General features: G+C 34.7%; 2 protein-coding genes and 1 long non-coding RNA gene across 4 annotated transcripts; all 3 read right to left on the reverse strand.

Moving 5' to 3' along the window:
- LOC18593547 lies at positions 139-4834 on the reverse strand. 2 transcript variants are annotated; one of them, XM_018124718.1, is made up of 5 exons: positions 3978-4834; positions 2616-3683; positions 1176-1913; positions 559-721; positions 139-458 (listed from the first exon to the last, which is right to left on the reverse strand). In XM_018124718.1, the coding sequence occupies exons 1-4, from the start codon at positions 4803-4805 to the stop codon at positions 590-592; spliced, it is 2766 nt and encodes a 921-aa protein (XP_017980207.1). In that variant the 5' UTR covers positions 4806-4834; the 3' UTR covers positions 139-458; positions 559-589. The 2 variants fall into 2 exon arrangements, with proteins under 2 accessions (XP_017980207.1, XP_017980206.1); XM_018124717.1 differs by having other exon boundaries at positions 139-480.
- Positions 5554-14080, reverse strand: LOC18593548. The gene is given in 8 exon segments (XM_018124178.1): positions 5554-6525; positions 6795-7439; positions 7687-8718; positions 8968-9660; positions 9956-10225; positions 10227-10601; positions 10849-11677; positions 12115-14080. Coding segments are annotated over 8 exon segments (6744 nt in total). The 5' UTR covers positions 14043-14080.
- Positions 14157-16321, reverse strand: LOC108662926. The gene is made up of 4 exons (XR_001928792.1): positions 15503-16321; positions 15272-15363; positions 14872-15009; positions 14157-14213 (listed from the first exon to the last, which is right to left on the reverse strand). It is a non-coding gene; the product is annotated as an uncharacterized LOC108662926 (long non-coding RNA).

Consider the following 18099-nt stretch of genomic DNA (forward strand, 5'->3'; position numbering starts at 1 on the left):
GCTAATTGACTATCTCTACCTCAAAGTAACAAAGAAACATCAATATGGAATCAAGACTCTTCTTGGCTCTTGCCTTGAAAGAATTAAGTCTACCACAGAAACTGAATTTATCAAAGTAAAAGGGAAATTTCCAGAACATGCAAGTAAACATAACTATGTACTACTCATTCATACAAGTAGTTACAGGTGACTAACATTACCGTACAAAAAAGAGTTTAACATCGTAAAAGAGAAGCAAAGATCAGCCAGCTGCAAATCAACTAATCACAGAGAAAACCATGTACTCTTGGAATACTAGAATTTCACTCAAAAGTTAAGAACATGTACCAAACAAGCAAATGCAATAAGAGTCGTAGAGTAAACTAGTTCTTCACCACTGCAAAATAAAGCTGAAAGCAGAGACGGTGCCATAAAGTAGACAGCTCAAATGTTGTTAAGCACAATCAAGTACCAACCACCTGTATCATTGAAGCAAAGAACCTGTCATAAATCATAAGCCATTAGACAAGCACCTTATTTAAGAAAAGAAATAAAATTGGGTTGAAAAGCCATATCTACCTGGGTTAGTTATCCTCTGCTTCGTCCACGTTCAATATAGAGGTAGTGTCTCTTCCTGATATCCACAAAGCCAAAATACATCGTTGCAGGCGGCCTGATTATCAACTATTTCTTCCTTAGTGATCAAACCCTCCCTTCTATCATTCTCAACTTGTTCGGGTGCCTTCAAAACAAATTAACAAAAAACAAATGGCATAAAGCAGTAAATCAATACCGTTTTAATTATTTTCTTCTTAAGATGCTAGGGAAGAAAAAGCCAACCTTTATTAGTCTTTTTTTTTTCCTGATCTGAGGATGAGTCAATTTGAATCTTGCTTATTGAGCAAAAAATCATACATCATTTATTAAGTCAAATGTGTGAGAATAATTATTAATTAATTTATTTTAGAAGATAATTAATTTCACGTTTGATTTTTATGAATATATACTAGAGTTTTTCAAAAATATTAATAGATATTCCTTCCATCCCATTATGGTTATCTTTCAGAACATTTTCGATCAAACGAATTCAACTTTAATTATTATTTTCCATAATGTATATCTCATCGTTAGTTCTATCAATATCATTGTCAAGAACGACTTATTAAGCCTAACAAAAGAAAAAGCTGAGTGGGTACCTCTGTTATGGCATGCACAACACGTTTTGAATCAATGCTGAAGCTTGTACTCAACTTGGGGCATTCTTTTACTTCAGCATAATGCATACAGGGGAATCGAAAATGGTAACCCTGAGACAAACTCTTGAGGCTTGGCAGCTCTTTAAGAAGCAGTCCTTGCAAGTTAGGGAGCACTATTCCCTTCTGATCATCTTCAACGTCTAAGTTAAAGACTCGCTCAAGTTTAGAGGCCCCATCAATTGAGATGATCTTGACTTTTGAAGGAGAACAGGTGATACTAAGAGGAAATAAGCTTTTCAAGTTGCTGCACTTATAAATTCTTATAATTTCAAGACTGGGGAAGGATATAGGTTGGAGATGAGCCTGTGATGATGATGCTGAAGTTTGATCCATTTCAATGATTTGTTCCAATTCCTCACAATGATTTATCTCCAAATGGGTCAAATGAGGCAAATTTCGAACAAGCATAGGAGAGAGGAGGTATTTCAACCTATTACACTTTGACACATGTAACCATCTAAGACATTGAAGGCTTGCAACTTGGATGGGACCCTGCAACTGATGTAAATGCTCTAGCTGTATATTCTCTACCCTTGAGAAGAATTGTCCAGCTTGCATTTGAAATATCTTCACACAATTTCCAACAGTTATATATTCCAAATTTACTAAACTCCATCTTGATTGAGAATTAATTGTGTTGCACCCCTTGTCATTTCCCAAGTCAGAGAGGTATAATTCCTGCAAAGATATTAAAATATCTTAATTTCATTAGAAATTGAATAAATTACAAAGGTCCAACATATTGTTACATAAATATTGAAAGAGAAAAGTGCCTTGAATCCCAAAGAAAGTACACATCACTCTATGCATCTAATGCCTCATAAATCAAGCAATTACTTTAATATTTGTTTGATTATAAGTTTACACTATGAAACTTGATTACAAAGGTCGATTAACATATGACTTGAAGAGTACAAAATCGAAAGCGAACCTTTTTTGTATGAAATGAGGGAAATAGCAATTTTTTCTGTATATCAATCTGGAAATAGCACCCAGTCGTGCTTAGTTCAGTATAAGTGCAAACAAAGTGGGGAAGGTATTTTTTTTGTTTACAGGTTCTTGGATGGGGAGATTTTGTACTGATATTATATCTATTGCTACATTTCAGGGGTGATGTTCTGATCGCCCATATTAATGCATATTAACTTTCAGATAAAAAAACGAAAAAAATCAGAATTAACTTCTAAACTAATGTGCTATTCTTTTTTTTGCTTTTAATTCATGAGTTTTGATTTTTATATTCATCAAAAATAAAGAGTTTAAAATTATTTTAATGGCAATTTTAAGATATCGTTGAATTAGTTTATGAAGGTTGAAAAGATTTGAGTCCAAAGCAAAATCTGGAACCACAATTGAGGGAAAAGAGTATAAAAAAAGTACCTTTAGTTGAGCCTGCTGGTTAACTTCTTTTTGAATGGTGAAATTTGACAATTTAAGACAATTGAAAACTACCAACTTCTCCAAGGAAGGCGCTGCAATGAGAAAATTTTTCGAGCAAAAGCAACTCAAATTTATCAAGTTTCCAAGCCGGAGATCTTGTAGGCAAGGGAGCACAATGGCACGACCAACTCCATTCTCTTCTTTTGTCACATTGAACAGTTGTTGTAACTGAGGAGAATTGCTTATCCAAACGAATTTCAACCGTGGAAGAACTTGAGCCAATGGAGTTTGAAAAACATATTCCAATTTTGGACAATCACTTATGGTAAGAGTTTCCAATTTTGGCAAGAGCGGAGAATAGGGATGGTCTTCTGATTCTATTTCATCATCAAATTCCAACTCAGTGATAATGTGTTGGAGTCCATTGCAATGATCTATCTTGAGTTGTTCAAGGAGCACCAAGCTTTGAGCAAGGAATGGTGAGAAGAGATATTTCAATCTATTGCAATAACTAATTTCTACAAACATCAAGCTTTGGAGGCTGACAAAATGGGTGGACCCTTTCCATATCAACTTCAATTCTGGTAATGAGTGCAACTCCATGAGTGCTAAATTTGACAGCAGTGGTCCTTGATTTTCTTTTGTATCATGTAGAATCTCATCTGTCTGAAATACTTCTTGCAATTGGCCACAATTAATAACTTTCACTTCCTTTAGATTTTGTAGCATAGGAGATAAAGAGACCATTTCCATGCAATTCGTTGCTTCCAACTTCTCTAGTTTTTGTAGAAATCCCTTTGGAATCAGACCGTTGCACAACATTTTCAAACCAGTCATTTCTTCTATGACTAATTCCACCAAATTGAAGAATGTATTGGTTGAGACATGGCCTTGTGTTGTATCAATCAAGCATTCCAGCTCCTTGCCATCTTTAATTAGAAGAAAAGTTAATTCATTCAGTCCCTTTGGATCCACACTTGGAACCAGATTTTTCTGATACATGACTCCTTTCAGCGTAAGACTTTTGGCATTGTATAATAAATCCTTCATGGCATGCAATCCAAGGTCCTGATAAATTCACAACAAAATGCTTAGTCAGGCAGATTTTGTGCTGGTATCTACATTACTACAGTGGTATAACACCTCAAAATCCTTTTATACATTTCAGGGGTGATGTTCTGATCACCCATATTGATGCATATTAACTTTCAGAAAATCAGAATTAACATGCTAATTAATATGCAATTCTTTTTCTCACAGCAATTTTAAGATACCATCGGATTAGTTTATTAATGTTGAAATATTTGAGTCAAAGGTAAATTTTAGAGCCACAATTGAAGGAAAAGAGTATAAAAGAAGTACCTTTAGTTGAGCTTGCTCGTTAACTTCTTTTTGAATGGTGAAATTTGTCAATTTAGGACAGTCCCAAAATACTAAATTCTCCAGGGATGGCGATGTGATGAGAAAATTTTCTGAGAAAAAGCAACTCAAGTTTATCAAGTTTCCGAGTTGTAGCTGTTGTAGGCAAGGGAGTGCAATGGCACGATCAACTCCATGCTTTTCTTTTGCCACATTGAAGACTTGTTGCAATTGAGGAGAATCGCTTATCGAAACGAATTTCAATCGTGGAGGAACTTGAGCCAAAGAAATTTGAAAAACATATTCCAGTTTTGGACAATTACTTATGGTTAGAGTTTCCAATTTTGGCAAGAATGGAGAATGGAGATGGGCGTTTGGTTCGATTCCATCATCACAGTCCAACTCGTTGATAATGTGCTGCAGTCCATAGCAGTGATATATATTGAGATGTTCAAGAAGCACCAAGCTTTGAGCAAGGGATGGTGAGAAGAGATATTTCAAGCTGTTGCAAAAACTAATTGCTAAATACTTCAGGCTTTGGAGGCGAACAAAATGGGTGGACCCTTTCCATATCCACTTCAATTCTGGTAATAAGTGTAGCTCCATAAGTGCTAAATTTGACAGCAGCGGTTCTTCTGCATCATGAAGAAGCTCATCTATTTGAAATACTTCTTGCAACTGGCCACAATTAATAACTTTCACTTCCTTTAGATCTTGTAGCGCGGGAGATAAAGAGACCATTTCCATGCAATTCGTTGCTTCCAACTTCTCTAGTTTTTGTAGAAATCCCTTTGGAAACTGACCGTTGCACAACATTTTCAAACCAGTCATTTCTTCTATTACTAATTCCACCAAATTGAAGAATGTATTGGTTGAGACATGGCCTTGTGTTGTATCAATCAAGCATTCCAGCTCCTTGCCATCTTTAAGTGCAAGAAAAGTTAGTTCATTCAGTCCCTTTGGATCTACATTTGGAACCAGATTTTTCTGATACATGACTCTTGTCAGGGCAAGACTTTTGACATTGTATAATAACTCCTTGACTGCATTAATTTCAATGTCCTGATACATTCACAACAAAATGAAAGATATGAGAATAATATGAATAAAATTTAAAGATCTGGGCCAAAAAAAATATCTTTTCCAATGAAAGCTTATTAAAGTCAAAAAATAAACCAAAGCTTAGAGTATCAATAGTGTATATTACACTTACGAGTAGATGTGAATGTAGTAAAAATTATTGATGGAAAATATGTTTTTTTATGAGATAAATAATCAATTTATAATTACCAGAAGTAAAACTGAAACGAACACAATGTTAAAGGAATTACTTTCAACTGATATTGCCACGTAAGTCCTTGTTGATTTTGGGAATGACTCATTACTTGGGGTCGGGCACCAACATTGGAAGCTTCCAACCCTTTGAAAGATGGCAACTTGACAAAACAGTTTCTTGGACAAAAGCTCCTCAAGTTTTCTAAGTCTTCAAGTCTTAAAAACTGTAATTTAGGGAGCATAATATCGTGCTTATCCTCTTCTTTTGCCATGTTGAAGACATGCATTAGTTGAGGGCAATCAATTATCTGAACCGATTCCAAGTACGGAAGTCCTTGAGCCAAAGTGATNTCAAGTTTCCGAGTTGTAGCTGTTGTAGGCAAGGGAGTGCAATGGCACGATCAACTCCATGCTTTTCTTTTGCCACATTGAAGACTTGTTGCAATTGAGGAGAATCGCTTATCGAAACGAATTTCAATCGTGGAGGAACTTGAGCCAAAGAAATTTGAAAAACATATTCCAGTTTTGGACAATTACTTATGGTTAGAGTTTCCAATTTTGGCAAGAATGGAGAATGGAGATGGGCGTTTGGTTCGATTCCATCATCACAGTCCAACTCGTTGATAATGTGCTGCAGTCCATAGCAGTGATATATATTGAGATGTTCAAGAAGCACCAAGCTTTGAGCAAGGGATGGTGAGAAGAGATATTTCAAGCTGTTGCAAAAACTAATTGCTAAATACTTCAGGCTTTGGAGGCGAACAAAATGGGTGGACCCTTTCCATATCCACTTCAATTCTGGTAATAAGTGTAGCTCCATAAGTGCTAAATTTGACAGCAGCGGTTCTTCTGCATCATGAAGAAGCTCATCTATTTGAAATACTTCTTGCAACTGGCCACAATTAATAACTTTCACTTCCTTTAGATCTTGTAGCGCGGGAGATAAAGAGACCATTTCCATGCAATTCGTTGCTTCCAACTTCTCTAGTTTTTGTAGAAATCCCTTTGGAAACTGACCGTTGCACAACATTTTCATGCTAGTCATATCTTGTATGACTAATTCCAGCAAATTGAAGAAGGCACTGGTTGAGACATGGCCTTCTGTTGTATCAATCAAGCATTCCAGCTCCTTGCCATCTTTAAGTGCAAGAAAAGTTAGTTCATTCAGTCCCTTTGGATCTACATTTGGAACCAGATTTTTCTGATACATGACTCTTGTCAGGGCAAGACTTTTGACATTGTATAATAACTCCTTTACTGCATTAATTTCAATGTCCTGATACATTCACAACAAAATGAAAGATATGAGAATAATATGAATAAAATTTAAAGATCTGGGCCAAAAAAAATATCTTTTCCAATGAAAGCTTATTAAAGTCAAAAAATAAACCAAAGCTTAGAGTATCAATAGTGTATATTACACTTACGAGTAGATGTGAATGTAGTAAAAATTATTGATGGAAAATATGTTTTTTTATGAGATAAATAATCAATTTATAATTACCAGAAGTAAAACTGAAACGAACACAATGTTAAAGGAATTACTTTCAACTGATATTGCCACGTAAGTCCTTGTTGATTTTGGGAATGACTCATTACTTGGGGTCGGGCACCAACATTGGAAGCTTCCAACCCTTTGAAAGATGGCAACTTGACAAAACAGTTTCTTGGACAAAAGCTCCTCAAGTTTTCTAAGTCTTCAAGTCTTAAAAACTGTAATTTAGGGAGCATAATATCGTGCTTATCCTCTTCTTTTGCCATGTTGAAGACATGCATTAGTTGAGGGCAATCAATTATCTGAACTGATTCCAAGTACGGAAGTCCTTGAGCCAAAGTGATGGGAAACACATATCTCAAGCTTTTGCAACTAGCTATCTCAAGAGATTTTAATTTTGGCCAGCACAGAAGAGAGCGTTCCTTGTTTGAAACTATTTCATCACCATTTTCTGCTTCCATGATTAAATGTTTCAAAGAGTTGCTTTCCATTACCTTGAGTTCTTCCAGATGCACCAAAGCTTGAGCAAGGGTAGGTGAAAAGAGATATTCCAATTTAGAACACAAACCAATTCTCATAGTTTTAAGGCTCTGGAGGTTAACAAGACGAGTGGGTTCTCTCCATATGCACTTCAATTCTGGTAAAGACTCCAACTCCAAACAAATTAAATTTGAGAGTGGCGGTGCCTGATTTTCCTGGCATAAAAAATTTATTAATTAATAATTATTTAAATCTGAATTAATTGTACTTGTTCAGAAAAGTATTTAAATATTAACGACATATATTTTTAAAAAATTTAAAAGAAAGTGTAAAAAGCCATAATTTACGAAGATTAGAACACATGATTACTTATATATTTGATAATTTAACAAAAAGAAAACATAATTAGATAAAGAACAGATGCTAGAATTATTAAAGGAAAAATGGAGAGATAAGAGGTACCTCCAGCTCAGCCATATCTTGGGCAGAAGCAAAGACTTGCTCTAATTTCTTGCATGCAGATATCTTGAGTTGTTCAAGATGCAACAAACTTTGAGCAAGGTAAGTTGAGAAGATAGATTTCAGTTTATCACAACCATCAACTTTTACATCTTTCAGACTTTGTAGGCTCACATAATGAGTTGGCTCTTTCCATATACTCTCCAATGCCGGTAATGACTGCAGCTCCAAGCTTCTTAAATTTAAGATTGACAGCATCTGACCATTCATTTGAAACACTGATTGCAGCTGTCCACAATCGCAAATGATCAATGTTTCTAAGTTTTGTAAGAAGCTATTCGGTGATTCACCATGGCATAACTCTTTCAAAGAAGTCATTTTACCAATGTCTAAGTTCACCAAATTAGAGAATGCAGTGGTTGGACTCTGTTCTCGTGTTGTATCAATCAAGCATTCCAGATCGTCACAATATGCAACCTCAAGAGAAGTCAATTCATTTAGTCCCCACTGATCGTCACAAAAGCTCCTCAAGTTTTCTAAGTCTTCAAGTCTTAAAAACTGTAATTTAGGTAGCATAATATCGTGCTTATCCTCTTCTTTTGCCATGTTGAAGACATGCATTAGTTGAGGGCAATCAATTATCTGAACTGATTCCAAGTACGGAAGTCCATGAGCCAAAGTGATGGGAAACACATATCTCAAACTTTTGCAACGAACTATCTCAAGAGATTTTAATTTTGGCCAGCACAGAAGAGAGCGATCCTTGTTTGAAACTATTTCATCACCATTTTCTGCTTTGATGATTAAATGCTCCAAACAGTTGCTTTCCTTTATCTTGAGTTCTTCCAGATGCACCAAAGCTTGAGCAAGGGTAGGTGAAAAGAGATACTCCAGTTTAGAACACGAGCAAATTCTCATAGTTTTAAGATTTTGGAGGTTAACAAGATGAGTGGGTTCTCTCCATATGCACCTCAATTCTGGTAAGGACTCCAGCTCCAAACAAAATAAATTTGAGAGTGGTGGTGCCTGATTTTCCTCATATAAAAAAATATTATAAATTAATAATTATTTAAATATGAATTCATTGTACTTGTTCAAAGAAGTACTTAAATATTAGAGACATACATTTTTAAAAAAATTAAAAGGAAGTGTAAAAAGCCATAATTTACAAAGATTACAACTGATGATTACTTATTTATTTGATAATTTAACAAAAAAAAAACATAATTAGATAAAGAACAAATAAAAGAATTATTAAAGGAAAGATGGAGAGATAAGAGGTACCGCGAACTCGGCCATATCTTGGGCAAAAGCAAATACTTGCTCTAATTTCTTGCATGCAGATATCTTGAGTTGTTCTAAATGCAACAAACTTTGAGTAAGGCAAGGTGAGAAGATAGATTTCAGCTTATCACAACCATCAACTTTTACATCCTTCAGACTTTGTAGGCTTATAAGATGAGTTGGCTCTTTCCATATATTCTCCAATGCTGGTAATGAGTTTAGCTCCATAAGTGTTAAATTTGACAACAGCAATCCTTGATTTTCTTTCGTATCATGAAGAAACTCATCTATTTGAAATACTTCTTGCAACTGGCCACAATTAATAACTTTCACTTCTTTTAGATTTTGCAGCGCAGGAGATAAAGAGACCATTTCCATGCAATTCCTTGTTGTCAACTTCTCTAGTTTTTGTAGAAAGCCCTTTGGAAACTGACCGTTGCACAACATTTTCAAACCAGTCATTTCTTCTATTACTAATTCCACCAAATTGAAGAATGCATTAGTTGAGACATGGCCTAGGGTTGTATCAATCAAGCATTCGAGCTCCTTGCCACCTTTAAGTGCAAGAAAATTTAAGTCAATAAGTCCCTTTGGATCTACATTTGGAACGAGACTTTTTTGATACATGACTCTATTCAAGGTAAGATTTTTGACATTGTGTAATAACTCCTTCAATGCTTGCAATTGAACGTCCTGATAAATTCACAACAAAATGAAAGATATTAGAAAAATAGAAAGGTAGATAATACTCCTTAAATCAGAATTGAATTTTTTTCTATGCATCAAATTTAAAAATTGAGGCAAAAGAAAACTGTTTTATCTTTTCATTGAAAGCTCATTAAAGTTGAAAAACATACCAAAGCTTGGAATATTCTTATCTGTAGATATTGATTTACTAAAAGAAAGATGTTTTTCTATGATCAGATAAATAATCAATTAATAATTATCAAAAGTAAAATTGAAACAAACGAAAATATAACAGAACTACCTTCAATAGAGACCACGAGCAAAGACTTTCGTGAATATGGAAATGAGCCATTGATTCGGGTGGGAGACCAATATTGCAAGCTTGGAATTCCTTCAAAGATGGCAACATGACAAAATAGTTTCTTGGACAAAAGCTCCTCAAGTTTTGTAAGTATTCAAGTCTTAAAAACTGTAACCGAGGGAGCAGAATATCGTGCCCATCCTCTTCTTTTGCCATGTTGAAGACATGCATTAGTTGAGGGCAATCAATTATCTGAACTGATTCCAAGTGACGGAAGTCCATGAGCCAAAGTGATGGGAAACACATATCTCAAACTTTTGCAACTAGCTATCTCAAAAGATTTTAATTTTGGCCAGCACAGGAGAGAGCGATCCTTGTTTGAAACTATTTCATCACCATTTTCTGCTTCCATGATTAAATGTTTCAAGGAGTTGCTTTCCTTTATCTCGAGTTCTTCCAGATGCACCAAAGCTTGAGCAAGGGTAGGTGAAAAGAGATATTCCAATTTAGAACATGAACCAATTCTCATAGTTTTAAGGCTCTTGAGCTTAACAAGATGGGTGGGTTCTCTCCAAATGCAGCTCAATTCTGGTAAAGACTCCAACTCCAAACAAATTAAATTTGAGAGTGGTGGTGCCTGATTTTCCTGGCATAAAAAATTTATTAATTAATAATTATTTAAATCTAAATTAATTGTACTTGTTCAAAAAAGTACTTGAATATTAACGACATACATTTTTAAAAAATTTAAAAGGAAGTGTAAAAAGCCATAATTTATGAAGATTAGAACACATGATTACTTATATATTTGATAATTTAACAAAAAAAAAACGTAATTAGATAAAGAACAGATGCTAGAATTATTAAAGGAAAAATGGAGAGATAAGAGGTACCTCCAGCTCAGCCATATCTTGGGCAAAAGCAAAGACTTGCTCTAATTTCTTGCATGCAGATATCTTGAGTTGTTCAAGATGCAACAAGCTTTGAGCAAGGTAAGGTGAGAAGATAGATTTTAGTTTATCACAACCATCAACTTTTACATCCTTCAGACTTTGTAGGTTCACACGTTGAGTTGGCTCTTTCCATATACTCTCCAATGCCGGTAATGACTGCAGCTCCAAGCTTCTTAAATTTGAGATTGACAGCATCTGACCATTCATTTGAAACACTGATTGCAGCTGTCCACAATCGCAAATGATCAATGTTTCTAAGTTTTGTAAGAAGCTATTCGGTGATTGACCATTGCATAACTCTTTCAAAGAAGTCATTTTACCAATGTCTAAGTTCACCAAATTAGAGAATGCAGTGGCTGGACTCTGTTCTCGTGTTGTATCAATCAAGCATTCCAAATCATCGCAAGATGTAAGCTGAAGAGAAGTTAATTCATTTAGTCCCCACTGATCTACATTTGGGACAACAGTTTTGTGTTCCATGACTTTGAACAAAGTCAGCTTTTGCACATTGGGAAACAGCTCCTTAAATGCATTTAATGATGAGCAATCACTAATTGTCAATATTCTCGAGATACGCTTCTCCGGAAATTCAATATATGCATTTACTGCTATACTGTAGCTTTGTAGTTTAGGGAACACAAAGTTTTCTTGAAAACATTGATCAGTAGAAACAATCAATGTTAATGTAGTCAAACGAGACAATGAATTCAACTCCAGTAAGTTAGCATTGTTGTCTCTCGGCACGTGTAGCTCTTGGAGTGACGTTAACCTGTTACACACAAATACGAAATATCATTAAGGCTGTAATAACACTTTCAGGCAAATGATAAAAATGGCTAAGTAATGAAATGAATAAGATAACATAAACTTTTTTTTTTTCATGCTTAGAGAAAATGTGTGCATTCCAACCAAAAAAGGCAAGCTTCCATGAACAAGAACAGATCACCAAAAGTATAGAAAGCAGTCCAATCATGATAGTGCAGACCAAATGGAGTAGCATGAATCCAGGATAGTAATCAAGCATGACAAATCATCGAAGACAGAGGCCATAGAAACAAGAGACCAACGTATCAAACAGTCTCATAAAAATCCAACAAGGGAAAGGTGAATATATTCGCACAATCAGATTGCCAGCGGGAAACAACAAAATTAAATACTTAACTAAAAACAACAAGATAAACAGTTTTAATGACATTTAAGTATTACCTTGATAGCAAGTTAGGGGGGACATTGATGGGTCCATCTCCAAAGCAAGAAAAATATAGTGACTTTAGTCTATGCAATTCCAATAATTCTTCAGGTAGCTCTTCAAAGTCAACACTACTCAATTCTAAAAACTCAAGGTTTTTCAGATTTCTCAATGATGAGATATCCTCTTGCAGGCCACACCTTACAAAGCTCAGAATTCGAAGATTTTTTAGGAATTGAAATGCTTCCATGGAGAATACATGACGTTCAAGAAATAAAATTTGGAGGGCTTTCATTCCTTCAAAAAATGTACTCGGGACTATTTGGTAGTCCCTTCCTGATAAAATCAAGGTCTTGAGTTTTGAAAATTCTAATCTCTCAGGAAAATTATCTATCTTACTATTCCATAAGGAGATTGCTGTATAACAATCAAAATTTTCACTGTTAGGCCATTCCGTCAACTCATTTTTTACCATGAACATTTTTTCCCCTGTGGATGTTATCCAATGAGCAAAATCACGAACCACATCATGCATTTTTACAGATTCTTCATCATCAGTTTGCAATAACAAACCAGACTTTTGGAGTTTGGATAGTGCTAGACGAATTTCCCTCCTTAAGTCTTCAATTAAGTTAATATTACCAAACAATCCCAGACCAATGCCGAATACAGTCAACAACGCAACACTAATCTCTTCATCTTCTAGAAAAAGAGAACACAACAAGAAACATGACTGGATATTATCTTCCTTCAAATAATCATAATTACCTTCCTTCAAATAATCATAACTAAGCTTAAGGCATTTATAAATACCTCCGCAAACATGTTGATTATCCAAATGTCTTGACTCCTTAAGTCGTAGATTTGCTGCTATCCACCCATCAAGACTTTCACCTTTTAGAGCTTTCGCCATAGTTACAATTGCAAGAGGCAAACCCTTGCCTTCAAGAGCAACCTCCTTGGCTACCTTCAAGGTGGGAGAGTTATCTTTTAGACCAGCGCTATCTTTGAATAAAGCCCATGCTTCATCGTCAGATAAGATTTTGAGGAGAACTTCCCTTTGACAATGCATTCGAGTGCAAACTTCTTGAAGACGCGTGGTTAAAAAAATTTTGCAACCCTTGTGATCATCACCGAATGGAATTCCAATAATCTTCAAGTCAAGTTCTTCCCAAACATCATCGAGGATTATAAGGATGCTCTTCTCGTCTTTGATTCTCAACCACAATTGTTCTGCTCTTCCTTCTGGTGTCTTCTTTTGAAAATCTAAATCTAGGAAGTCTGCAATTTTATCTTGAATATTGTTGATGTTTGGATTTTGGGACACGGTTACAACCTCAACTTTATCGAAGAGTTGTTTGGCTTGGTTTCCCACTTCTTTTGCCAAAGTGGTTTTACCCACACCTCCCATCCCATATAGTCCAATCATGTTCACATCACCATTATTCAGAGCCTCCATGATCTCTTTGAAAGCAGAATTTGAAGATTCAGAAGACATGAAATCCTTAGATGGAATGAACTCTAATCCTGGAAGAGTAGCTCGGTAACCTACTCGTTCAAAATTAGAATTCTCTAAAAGTTGAGAGATACAAAGTGTCTTCTTAGCTACTTTGATGCTTAAGCAGTATCGCCAGCCCCAACTAGGACACCAATTGAAACACTTGTTACGTTCAATTTCATCTTCCAAACTCTGAGCTTCTCCCAATTTTTTCTCTGCCCTTGTTAGCCACTCCTCAACATCCTTCTCAATTACCTGAGTTTGCTTTTTTGCCTCAGCGACATCATTTTCCACTCGAATTTTTCTCAATTCAAGTTGGTTTCGTCGATTCTTGAAATCTTCAACAATTTTGCCAAAACGGAAAAAATAACTGAGATAAGGTGATGCGTATTCTGTTGCCAGGTTCCCCATGGTATTGCTTGCAACAGCGATGCCAAGTTCAGCCATTCTTTGATGATCTGATAGTGAAGAGCAATTTCTATGAGTAAAAATTTTACATAGAGACAAAAACAATTAGGAAATGTTTGGAATGTATCTTACCCTGGCAACAATACTTTTTTGAAATATGTGAATCACAATAGAACAATTGTCGATCAACCAACTTGAAAATTGAGAATGCTGCACAAGCAGAAATTATTCACTGGTCACCAACTCCGGAGATCAGGAAAGAAAAATTCAGGAGCAGTCGAAAGCAAAAAATAGAGTAAGGGTAATTAAAGAAATAGAGCAAAGAAATAGTCTAGAGTTGCATGGTTTTCTTCTTTTAAGATAGGAAGCAGAGAAATCAAAATACTAAAGCTAGCAGCTATGGGCTTTTTTTTTTTTTTTTGACCTTTGTGGAGCCAAGGAAAGGAAAAGTAGGAATCAGAGAACAGATTTAATCAAAATACCGAGGAAATATATAAGAATTTTCAGGAGCCAAGATCAAGGGACTGACAAAGTCGGTGAAGTTTCTTTGAGTTCAAAGATAACTGAAGGCCAAGGAATTAATGCATACAAATAATTCTGCTTTTCATAGCAAAAACAGTCCTTAAATATACAAAGTAGGAACTCTGAGGCAGGAGGATTTTTTTTTTCTTTTACATGTTAGAGTAAAAGCATAATATTATCATTCTATAAAATAATCTCTTAACATTCAAAATATCTATATATTTAGTTTTTTCTCAATAACTACAGCTTTTATTTGACAATGTTGTAATTTGGAAATAGAAAATATCTAGTCAAATGTAAGACCAAATAAATAAATCATAGAAGAGAAAGATGAACATTTACATACCAAGGAAAGCTATAGATGAAGTTTCAGGAGCAAGACAGAGCAGCTTCTATTTTGATCCACGCAATCTCACAAAGTCGGTGAAGTTCGTTTTTTATCTTTTTAAGTTCAGAAAAAACTGGAGTAGAAATAAACTTTGCACTGCAATGATCAGAAGGCCAGCGAATTAAAAAAATATTAGACTTTCACTTATCTTCTGTTTAATGCATATAGATAATTCTATTTCTGACAGAGCAAAACAGAAAAAGCAAAGTAAACAGAGCAACTCAGATGTTAAGAATATAGAAAGTAGAAACTCTTAAGCCAAGAGGAATTTTTTTTCTTTCCCTAAAACAAAGAGATGAGCTTATGTAAGCAAATTAATATACTGTAAAAGGTGCTGAAATCCTTTCTTGAAACTTACCTCTCTATTCTCACCACTTGAATGTGAAAGGGTAAGAGACACACAAAGTTTCTAGCTCTCTGCTTCACACAAATGCCATGGGTGTAGTTTAACTGTAGAAAAACAAAACAGTTAATTTGGACATAGAAGATAATTAAGTGCCGATTTTGCATGTAAAGTTTGCAGATGTATACTCAATTGCAAAAACCAAGACAAAAATAAGCCATGGAAGAAAATGATGCATATATATACCAAGGAAAGATGAAGTTTCACGAGCCAAGGCCAAGCTTTTCATAAGTGATCGAAGAAAACTCAAGTAGAAATCAAGTTTGTACTGCAATAACCAGAAGCCCACTAGCAAAGGGAATTAAGAAACAACAAATATCTGTCAATCTAAGATGAAAAGAATAACTTAATTTGACAATAGAAAATACGTGTCAATGCATCTAAACTTTCAAATATCTAAACTCAAATGTAAAGCCAAGACAAATAAACCACAGAAGAAGAGGATGAACATTTACATACCAAAGGAAATATACATGAACTTTGAGGAGTCCGGACAGAGCTTCTATTTTGATCCAGCCAAAATGTATTACAGACACTGACAAAGTCGGTGAAGTTTTTTTTTTTTTTGAGTTCGAAGAAAACTGAAGAAGATATAATAAACTTTGCACTGCAACGATCAGAAGGCCAGGAAATTAAAAAAACAAAAAGACTTTCACTTATCTTCTTTAGAATGCATGCAGATTATAATTCTCCTTCTGAATACAAAAACAGTAGTTGAACATAGAAAGTAGAAACTCTCAAGGCAAAGACTTGTTTTCTTTGGAATCTCTTTTTCTTTTTATTGTTACTATTTTTTTCTTGCTCAAATGCTTAGTGGAAGACAAGGTCCCCAATGTCTTTTGCCTAATCATTGACTAGTTCTCTCTCAGACAGATAAGAAAAGAACAAAGAAAAAAAAAAGAAAAGGATGGAGTCATGGAGATGCTCTGCTAAGGACCCTGCTGTTTGGCTTTCCAGGAAGTGTTATGGAAAGAGGATGGAAATCTATCTTCTTGGTTTAGTTTCTTCTATGCTTTGCTTTCATGATCTTATCTTTTACTATTTTGTAAGCTTTTTGAATATTAAAAGTTATGAATAAAATAATTTTTACAAATAATTCTAAATTTGTTATAAGTAAAAAGTCAAGTATTGTCCAACCAAGTAATTACTTGAGCAATATGTAAACCTTTATCATGAGTAAGAATAATTTTATACATGTATTTATGTCATGTCAAGGTTCCGACGCAGTAAACAGTAGCTTGATTATCCAGCTGATACATTCTTTTAACATCTCTACATATATTTATGGTCTTTGCCTCAAGACATAAAGAAATTAGTGGAGAGTAATTGACATAAGTGGCCATTTTTTATTGAATTCAAGGAAAATGACTTCACAACTTCTATCATGACTTTGCATTGAGTTATGCTAATGAAGCACAGTTTTCTCTATACCAAATTTACCATGATTTCGAAAGCAAGTTCACACCTTCAATTCAGTTTTTCCTTTTGGTCTTACGGATTGGAGAAGAAAACTGATCTATCAAGAGTTGTCTCTTTTTCTTTATCAGTATTTTCTTGATGATATGATTTTTCGTTGTCATTTCCTGTCTTCTTGTTGCGTACCCTTCTATTTTGCTTCAAACAATTTTTTTTTTTCATTTTCTCATTAATTAAGAAGATAAAGATTACCAATGGGACATAGACATCATTTCTATCAAACCTTTTGAATTATTGATCTAATCCCTTTATTATTGCGTTTTAGATTTTTGTCATTTTGCAATCATTTTTCCCTTGGAGGTCCATTTATTTCTGACTTTCTTGCTTGGTAGGTTTAATGGCTTTCATGGAAAAATACTTGCCCTATTTTTTTTTTTTTGGGATCAAATTCTGTGTTTAAGGGATTGAAGCTTTACACTTCGTTTAACACAAGGAAAAATGGCGAAATACATCAAACGATTCACACAGTGCAAGGATCATGTTTTGCATGGAGAGAAGTAGAGGGTCAAGGTACATCTCTTTATATTTATGGTCTTTGCCTCAAGACATAAAGAAATTTGTGGAGAGTAAGACAACTGGCGAGTTTTTATTGAATTCAAGGAAAGTGACTTCACAACTTCTATCATGACTTTGGATTGACTTATGCTAATGAAGCATAGTTTTCTCTAAACCAAATCTATCATGATTTTAAAAGCAAGTTCACACCTTCAATTCAATTTTTCTTTTTGGTCTTACGTCTCTTTTTCTTAATCAGTATTTTCTTGGTTATATGCATTTTCGCTGCCATTTCCTGTCTTCTTTTTGCTTATCCTTCTATTTTGCTTCAAACAATAATTTTTTTTCATTTCTCATTAATTAAGAAGATAAAGATTACCAATGGGACATAGACAACATTACTATCAAAGCTTTTCAATTATTGATCTGATCCCTTTATTATTGTCTTTTAGATTTTTGTCATTTTGCAATCATTTTTCCCTTGGAGGTCCATCTATTTCTGACTTTCTTCCTAGGTCGGTTCAATGGCTTTCATGGAAAAATACTTGCACTTTTTATTTTATTTTTTGGACTAAATTCTGTGTTTAAGGGATTGAAGTTTTACACTTTGTTGAACACAAGAAAAAATGGCGAAACACATTAAATGATTCATATAGTGCAAGGATCATGTTTTGCTTGGAGAGAAGTAGAGGGTCAAGGTACATCTCTATTTTTTGAACCATCATTTACAGATACTTAGGAACGTTTTCCTCCAAGGCTGGTAATCTAATACAAGAAAGAAGATCATCTAAGCCTAATTTGTTCTAATCAAA

The sequence above is a fragment of the Theobroma cacao genome, chromosome 7, assembly GCF_000208745.1.
Source record: "Theobroma cacao cultivar B97-61/B2 chromosome 7, Criollo_cocoa_genome_V2, whole genome shotgun sequence".
Classification (NCBI taxonomy): Eukaryota; Viridiplantae; Streptophyta; class Magnoliopsida; order Malvales; family Malvaceae; genus Theobroma; species Theobroma cacao.